This window comes from Belonocnema kinseyi, chromosome 7 (assembly GCF_010883055.1).
Source record: "Belonocnema kinseyi isolate 2016_QV_RU_SX_M_011 chromosome 7, B_treatae_v1, whole genome shotgun sequence".
Classification (NCBI taxonomy): Eukaryota; Metazoa; Arthropoda; class Insecta; order Hymenoptera; family Cynipidae; genus Belonocnema; species Belonocnema kinseyi.
In genome coordinates, this window is record NC_046663.1 from 36,304,577 (window position 1) to 36,314,134 (window position 9,558).

The following is a 9,558-nucleotide window of genomic DNA, read 5'->3' on the forward strand; positions in this document are numbered from 1 at the left end:
ACCCTCGTGTAATTTTTTCTTTTATGTTGGATGGACTTTATTTTACTTCCTTTGTTATAAAACTATTTTCCCAATTGTCTTTGTGTATGAAAAGTAATTATCCTAGACGCAAAATAAAAAATAAAAAGAGTCAACATTTTTTCCGTGGACGAAAAGTATATATTATCATATACGAAAAATAACCAGTTTTAGGGGTGGCCACTCCATTAATTTAAAAAAAATTCTTTTTCTGAAACACGTCAACCTTGTTTTTGTCTCAAGTGCAAAATATATTTAAAAAAACTTTTTTTTCCCTGTGAATTTAAACATTTTTAGCACAACTTTAAATATATGTAGGGATGGTTCACCTCCTTCATTCTTAAAATATTTTTTGAAAAAATTACATTATCCATCTTTCATCACGAGGGAACTTTTGCAGTAGGTTCGATCGAAATCAATTTGGTTTTTATACACAAAACTATACAATCGACACTTGAGACCACTATCTTTTAGGGGCTGTTTCACCCCCCTAAAGTGTTTTTCTGCAGATAAAAAAATACGTGTCACTTAGTTTTGTGAGTACTACAACATATACGAGAGAAAATAAGATCGGCGAGGGACACCTGGAGTACATTTCTTGTTAGATTACTGTCGATTGTAAGTGGATTATGTTGAATTAGAAGTAGATTACTTCGGTTTACAAGTAAATTGCTCAGGATTACAATGGGTTTCCTGAATTATTCCGCTTACTCCGGAATACCTCTCATAATTAGTTAGTGAAAAATCAGGGAATTTTTAAAAGAATGACCTAATTCATTAAATATTATCCTACTAAATTATTATAAAAAATAATCTTTACCATCAGCCTTGGAGGGATGATCAAAGAATCCAACGCGCTGCAAGCATTTCAGTAAAAACGTGGTCATTATCGTTCTTTCAAGAAAGTCCTTGGCAGTTCTCTTTGAGAAGAGAGTTACCAACTCGTAAGCTCTATCATCCACTTCCAGATCTTCTTCATCAGTCTTAACTGAAGCTGGATCTGCTCCATTCGAAGCAGATTCTTTCAATTTTTTTTTTCGCAGTCGCCTCTTAGCTGATCTGCTCATTTTGATACTTTCTGAAGACTCTACTTCTTCCTTTTCCTCGACTGTTGGTATTTTCTTATCGCACTTCCTTGAAATCACCTTTTCATGTATCTTCAGGCACCTCTTCAGACCCTCTTGTGTCACCATTCTCAGAGCAACTGTACTCAGTACACTCATTCCGGACCCTTTTCAAATAAAACTTTATTTTAAAATCAAGTACAGTGCTATTTAAAAGCAATTTAAAAATACTGGATTTATTTTATACGTCGAATATACAATCATTTGGAAGACTTTTAAATGAAGATATGATAATGAAAACTGCATAAGAAAGAATTTCGTAACATTATTTTATTAACGATTTTAAGTAATCCAAACTCTCGAATTCGGTCCCCTCTTCTCGGCCTTCCTAGAACTGCTGGCTCACGCAGTTTCTCTGGAGGCAGGGCGAGAGAAGTTTGCAACTCTCGCCTCGAAATGCCTCAGTGGGGCCGCAGTGCGTGAGTACTCAGTCGAGTATATTGCGCAATATTATGTTTGTCAATTGAAAACGGTTCACGCGGCCCGCACTATTCAAGTTTGGATCCCCCCGAATTTTCACCAAAGCTTTGACCAAACCCCGACACTGGACTGAAAGCGAGAGGTGGTTGTTATATAGGCCACTAATTATTAATAAAAATTGGGAATACTTAAAAATAATTTTTTCTGTTACTCGAAAAAAATAATTGTAATATTAGGGGCTATCCACAAATTAAGTAACGTAATTTTATGAAACCGTTTATTTCCTCCCTATTTTACGATTTTTCTGACTTTTCCATTTTGGTTGAATTAATTTCCAGACGGAAGGCAGTGCATTAGGGCATTTAATAGAATGTTATAACTTTTTTCTCGAATTTTATATACATATCGCCCTCAAATTTATTAGAATTTACAACAAGTTATATTTTGAGGTTCATCGCGCGCTACGTGCGCGGCTTGCTTCGCTCGCAAGTTTGAACGCGTCTGTGGCGCGCGATGGCTGAACCTCGCGCTTCGCGATCGATAATGAGTTACCTCGCGCTTCGCGATCGGACATAAGAACACCTCGCGCTTCGCGCTCGGATATTTATTCTTTGCATTTGGAATGCTTGAAAAAAACTTTATCAAAAAGATCTCTTTTAGATGGCAGTATTTATATGCGTCTTCATGTTCTGAATTTTCCACTTAATTAAGTATTGTCAAAGATTAAGTTTCTCAAAGCTCTGTAGGCTTTGAGGCGCGCTCAATTTCCGACCGATATTTGTAAAAAGGTTTTGTTCAATGTTTTTTTTTCTCGTAACCTTCGTCGTTTTTCTACACATTTTTAAATTCTCATCATTTATGATTGAGAAAGTTTTAGAATTGTCGGAAATTTGACATCACACTTTTTCAACGAATCTCCACGTTTCGAGACCCCCTGAATCCGAAAATCAGGTTTTCATGATGGCGTCTGTCTGTATGTCTGTCCGTCCGGCCGGCCGTCCGTCCGTCCGTAAACACGATAACTCTCAAAAAAATGAACGAATAAAATCCATCTTTGGCACACTTTTTCTAGGTCCTAAAAGAAAGGACGAGTTTGTTAACCAGCTATTTTTGATAAAAATTCCGAAAGGTAGCGCATTTTGAAAATTTTTGAAACCAATTTTTTCTGAATTTGAAAATTCTATGTACGGATATTTATAGTATTGAAAAGAACAAACAATTTATCCCAATGACTTTTTTCGATAAAAAGAAAATTCTCAGAGTTATAGCGTTTTCAACATTTTTTTAATAAACCGAATATCAAAATTTGAAGCCGAAAAACGCACGATATGAAAAAAAGTCAAGAAAAGAAAAAACTTTCTTTTTGAAATCCCTACAAGATTATCATAACCAATTTTTGGATTTTGTTCAAAAATCGAAAATTCAAATTTTGATTGCACAAAAAATAATGGAAAATAAAAAATTCCATTTTGTGGATAAACTATGTAGGATACAAAAAAAGACGAATTAACAAAAATGGGTAGCTCAAAAAAGATCTATAATTTCGTTCAGAATCACTTCTTGATAGGACGCGTACTTTTTGTTGTATCCGTGAAAAATAACGTTGAAGAAAGTAAAATAAAAAAAAAAATGTGTGGAAAAACGACGAAAGTTACGAGAAAAAATCCAACAAAACCTGTTTACAAATTTCTGTCGGAATTCGAGCGCGCAGCGCAAGTGTCACGATGAGAATGTGTACGTCAAAGCCTACAGAGCTTTGAGAAACTTAATCTTTTACTATACTTAATTAAGCAGACAATTCAAAATATGAAGACGCATATAAATACTGCCATCTAAAAGAGATCTTTTTGATAAAGTTTTTTTCAAGCATTCCAAATGCAAAGAATAAATATCCGAGCGCGAAGCGCGAGATTCAACCGTCGCGCGCCCTAGGAGCGCTCAAACTTGCGAGCCGCGCACCCAGCGTGCGATGCGAGTGTGCCCGCGAGGTGGGCAGATTTTTATTATTATTTTTTTTTTCAATGTTATTTTTCACGAATAAAACAAAAAGTACGCGTCCTATCAAGAAGTGATCCAAGCGAAATTGTAGATCTTTTTTAGGATAACAATTTTTGTTAATTTATCTTTTTTCGTATCCTGCATAGTTTATCCACAAAATAGAATTTTTTATTTTCTTTTATTTTTTGTGCAATAAAAATTTGAATTTTCGATTTTTGAAGAAAATCCACAAATTAGTTATGATAATCTTATAGGGCTTTCAAAAAGAAATGTTTTTCTTCTTTTGACTTTTTTTCATATCGTGCGTTTTTCGGCTTCAAATTTTGATTTTCGGTTGATTAAAAAAATTTTGAAAACGCTATAACTCTGAGAATTTTCTTTTTATCGAAACAAGTCATAAGGATAAATTATTTGTTCTTTTTAATACTATAAATATCCGTACATAGAATTTTTAAATTCAGAAAAAAGTGGTCTCAAAAATCTTCAAAATGCGCTCACTTTTCGAATTTTTATAAAAAATGGCTGGTTCACGAACTCGCTCTTTCTTTTAGGACCTAAAAAAAGTGTGCCAAAGATGAATTTGATTCGTTCATTTTTTCGAGAGTTATCGCGTTTACGGACGGACGGCCGGACGGACAGACAGACGCCATCGTGAGAACCTGATTTTCGGATTCAGGGGGTCTCGAAACGTGGAGATCCGTTGAAAAAGTGTGATGTCAAATTTCCGACAATTCTAATACTTGCTTTTTTTAAGAAGTCTACCATTATAATTTTTGTCCATAATTCATTTCGTTTGTATAAAAATTCTACTATTTCATTGAACATTCATATTTTTAATTGAAAATTCAAGTACTTTAAAGTAAATTCATGTAATTTGTTGATAATTCCTTTTTATTATGGAAAATTAGCCTTCTTGGTTGAAAATACATTTTTTGTTTGAAAATTCAAATAATTTTTTAATGTTAAACTTTTTTCTTGCAAATGTTTTTTTTCGATATTTATAATTTTACTTGAAAATACATCTCTTTTGTTAAAAATTTAACTATTTTGTTGAAAATCCGTTTCATTTTTGGTTTAGAATTGATTTTTTTATATGAAAATGCAACTTTTTTATTTTTTGTTGTAAATGGATATTCTAAATTATAAATTGATTGTATATGTTTTAAATTCGAGAATTTTGTTGAAAATTCTTTTTTTTTGTAGAAAATTAATCTTGGTTGAAAATGCGTGTTTTCTGTTGAATTTAACTGTTTTTGTTTTCAAATTAAAAACTTTTTTCTTTGAAATATTAACTATGTCATGTTTCTATGAGAATTCATTTTTTTGTTGAAATATTAACTACTCGATTTAAAGTTAAACTACTTTTATTGTCTACAATTATTCTCGTATTTTCATAAATTCTTAATTTCCAGTGCACATATGACATTACAGTATACATATACAGTATTGCACATATGACATTGGCCCGAAAAATTTTTATGATTTTGTAAAAAAATAAAAGGTTAAAAATGTATGAGATGGCAAAATATATATTTCGTTTTTGCGCCCTCCCAACTTGTGAAACCGGGATACTATTTTGTTAATTGCCCGGCCGGGATCTGACCGAGTTCTCACCGGGACCCAGTCGGGCCAAAAATGGTGCATAATAGAAGTATCATAACCTGAAAAACATCTTAAGAAATATCAATAAACAACTGCCGTAAGTGGGTCGTTTGTAAATATCTGACAGGCGAAAGACCAATTTTTTGTATTTTAGGTGGTTTTTTTTTATCAATTATGAAAGAAAAATTAAACTAATTTTAATTACATGGTGTCCCACTTTTGGTTCTGTGGTTCCCAGACTTGCCGTGACTGCGAAATCGTTGACCAACTGATTTTTTATTTTCAAACATAGTTTCCCAGTGATATTATACTTATTTTTTTGTGATACGATTTTCTCTTATTTTTAATATATTTATATATTATCTTGAATAAGCAAAAAACGTAATAAGAAGAGAAATAACTTTTTCCGAACGAGGTTTTGAATTACGTTATCATGCTTGCACGTAATAACGATTCGGCGACTTCCGGAGTCTTTAGCTAAAAACGCAGTAAAACGTCGATGGACGCCAGGTTATCCGTTAAGAAATTTGTTAAATTTTCCCAAATTGTATCTAATTTCCTGGAGCAATCGGATTATTTATAAGGGTAAGTGGATTATTTTGTTAATAAGTAAGCATTATTAATATTCTTCAACTTTAATGTTAAATCAATTTTCTAAGCCGGTTTCATAGGTTAGGATGTCACGTCAAACCCCTGAAATTTATTTTATCTCTTGTAAAAAAACGTATGCAAACTAAGTTACACTTAAGGTAAATTTGCTATGCAATTTAACTTTAATTTCTTACCATGCAATTTCTTACAGAAACTTAAGAATCATAACCTATATTTTAGTACTTACATTGAATCAATGTTTGTAGTTAATATATTTATTATTATGAATGCAGTTCTTAAATTGAAATTCCAACATATTTTTACAGGTGGAAATAAGTGCTGACAAAGATTCTTATCTCTACCAGTTCTACCAACCTGAATCCGACCGGGTAGCCTGACCAGATTCCGGATACAACCCCTGCCGGAATCCGGCCCGAACCCGGTCATAATTTCTACACGAGAAGTAGAACATTTTTTTATTTTATTTTTTTCATTTTTTTCAATATATCAATCATCTTTGTTCATTCTGTAAAATTGCATTTTTCCATTAAGTATAAAACAGGCCTACAAAATCAAGTCGATCCTCTGACCCAGAAACCAGAATATACTGCTACGAAGGTTTTTAGTATTCTAAATCTGAATCTGATTTCCAAATTTCTCCATTGGCTCTGTTTTGCGAGATATCCTAACCTAAAAGTGCAAAAACAGCGATTTTTGCCCGAAACATAGGTAAATTCACAAACATAAAAATGTCAAAATGTGGTATCTCAGCAATAAGAAAAGATATTTTAGCAAAATCAACGGCATTCGAAAGGGCGAGACTTATACTTTAAAACGGCGTGCATGGTTTTTTGAGCGAATGAAAAAATTCGATGCTACATAACCTCAAATATAGGCAAAAATGGCTGTTTTTCGACTTTTAGGTTAGGCTATCTCGAAAACCGCAGCCAATTGAGAAATTTGGACCTCAGATTCGGATTCAGCATGCCAAAAACCTTTGGAAAAGTAAGGCATGTGTAATTAATGCACGAATCAAGTTGAATCAGTATTTTGTCTACACCGAATAATTTTTCCTACACAAAATCAAGGGTTACACCCGTCCCTGCCAAATTTTATTTTACACAAAATACATTGTACACATGTAGACTGCTCATATTTTTCCTACAAAAAATATTTTCGACACGAAATATTTCCTACACAGAATTCATTACTTTTATATTCTTCCTACACAACATTTTTTCTACACAGAATATTTCTTACACAAAATTTAATATTGTTTAATACTTTTCTTTTTTTCCTATACAAAATATTTCCTTCTCAGAATTTAATGTTGTTATATTCTTCTACACAACATTTTTTCTGCACAAAATATTTCCTGCACAGAATTTAATACTGTTATATTATTTCTACAATAAATTTTTTCCACACAGAATATTTCCTACACAGAATTTAATATTGTTTAATATTTTCATTTTTTTCCTACAGAAGATATTTTTATTTAGAATATGTATCTTCTGCACAGAATTAAATTCTATTATTTTATTACCAAGATAGACTCAAAACTTTGTACACACAAATGTTATGTCCAATATTTTTTCTGCATAAAATATATTCTACATAAAATATTTAAAACAGTGTATAAATTATTCTTTACGTAATGAAGAAAATTTGAGTGCTTTAATTTTCAGCTCTGTTTTTTCTTTTGCAGATTGTTTTCAATTAACTTCAAGTCATTTTGAATACATACTGAATTGATATGAATTTATTCTGGAATATTAAAAAAATTTTGGAGTTCTATTGCATTTTTGAAATTTATCCTGAATGTTTTTAATTTGCCCTGCATTTTCTATATTTACTTTAATTGTTTTTAATTCCCTATACTCTACTCAATTCAATTCAGTTTTTAAATTCGCCCTGAAACTTGTAATCTTATCTTGAATTCCTATGCATTTTATTAAATTCTTTAGAATTCACTTGAATTTTCTTCAATTCATGTACATGAATTTTTTAATTCGCCTTGAATTTTTACGAATTTCATCGGCATCCTTTTATTTCCCTCAAATTTCTCTAAATGAACTCGAATTTTATTTAATTTGTGGTTTTTTGTAACTTTGTGAATTTTCATTTCAATTCCTTTAAATTATGTTGAATTTTTCCCACTTCCATTTTACTGAATTCGATGTAAATTTTGTTTGATGTTTTAAATTTGGTTTGGTTACATTATTTCAGATTCTTATGAATTTCATCAGTCTCTTGAACTTCCTTAAATTCTTCTAAATTAACTCCAATTTTACTGAATTCAGTGAAATATTTTAGACTCAAACAATTTTTTAAACTTATTTTAATTCATTTAATGTTTACACTGATTTCTGATTAATTTATTCTGAATTCTTCAAAAGAAAATTTAATTCCTTGGAATTCTATTGACGTTTCTAATTCTCGCTCAATTCTTTTGAATTCACTTGAATTCTTTTAAATGACCTCTATTCTATTCAATTAAATGGAGATTAAAAATTATTTTTTTTCATACTGAAGTCCTTTGAACTCATCTTGAATTCCTTGGCATATAATTACATCCTTTTAAATTCCCTTGACTTCTTCTAAATCCTAAGGGCCAGGTATAATAAGTTTCACGACTCGACGAAAATTCTCGATAGAAACTCATAGCAACAAGGACCGAGAGCTTTCATGCTGAAAAATGAAGAGTAGGATAGGGCCGCCACAGCTTAACATGCCTCTTTTTCCCATTTTTCCTTTGATCTCAAGTGCACGAGTAGAATATGCTGAATATGTGAATCATAGAAGGAATGGTTTTATGGTGATAAGAGATTTGCTTATGCAAAGCTGATCAATTTTGATGGTGCGGTGGGAACGGAGACTAGTTGCTGATCGAAATTCTTGATCGTCTCTAAAGTGCCCACTTGCAAGAGCGATTGTGAACATTGTTCCAAGCTTAACGAAGACCCCAGGAGTCGTAATGGAGAATCAATTTCGGTTAACTATAAAAGCAATCGATTCTACCAGTATAGGGAATTTAGTTCTTGTGGGATTTCCCTTTAGAGTCCAACTAATCCCATACATTTACCCCATCTCTGGTAAATTTGCAATCGTATGTAAAAAGGTATTCTGGGAAAGGTTTAGGTTTTCAGAACCTTTCACCTTGTTAAGTAGGCTTTAGTGTCCAACATTGAATAGATTGCTAGGACTGACATCAATAATTTCGCACTAGCTACCTATGTACTACCGCCTCCCCCCCTCCCACCAGCTACGCTTTTACCCTGACGCAGTCAAACTGCTACCGCCGAGCCGGGCCAGTGGGAGTCCTTTGTATCTCTAATAAGCTCGAAAGTGCGGAATAGGCAGTGCCCCTCTTGCCTAATGTAGGTGAGGCATCGCCAGGCGCTGATTGACATAGTGCAATAAATCGACTGCTCTTACTTAGATAGCAATTTTCGCTACGTGGCGCAGATTTTTAGTTTATATTATTGGTTTATTATTGTCTTATTATTATTGATTTATTGTATTACTTTATATTTCAAGGTTTGAAATCAGATGATATTATGCTTATTAATTAATTCGGTGTCTATAATTTGATTTCTTGTAACTCTTGGTTAAACTTGAATTTTTTCCGCTCTAAGGTAGTTTTAAAGGGCTCACCTTAAGCTTTACAATGCAAGTTTAATAGGTGGCGGTCCTGCGAACTGAATCTACGAGGGTGGATTGATAAGTTTCCGGCCTGACCAAGAGATGGCGCCACTAGGCCTACCTTGAGGTGGCGTTCTATAGTACCATCCTTAGATAGCTT

At 32.7% G+C, this 9,558-nt stretch overlaps 2 protein-coding genes across 2 annotated transcripts in view; one reads left to right on the forward strand and one right to left on the reverse strand.

Annotated features, from left to right (window-relative positions):
* Nucleotides 1-9,558, forward strand: part of LOC117175915 — a 91,952-nt gene that overhangs the window by 25,979 nt on the left and 56,415 nt on the right. The gene's annotated exons all lie outside the window — the stretch shown is intronic.
* Nucleotides 1-9,558, reverse strand: part of LOC117175913 (SET and MYND domain-containing protein 4-like) — a 244,672-nt gene that overhangs the window by 17,987 nt on the left and 217,127 nt on the right. Inside the window, exon 7 of the mRNA XM_033365755.1 lies at nt 839-1,249. Within this exon, the coding sequence (XP_033221646.1) occupies nt 839-1,249 (411 nt within the window). The remainder of the gene's footprint in view (nt 1-838; nt 1,250-9,558) is intronic.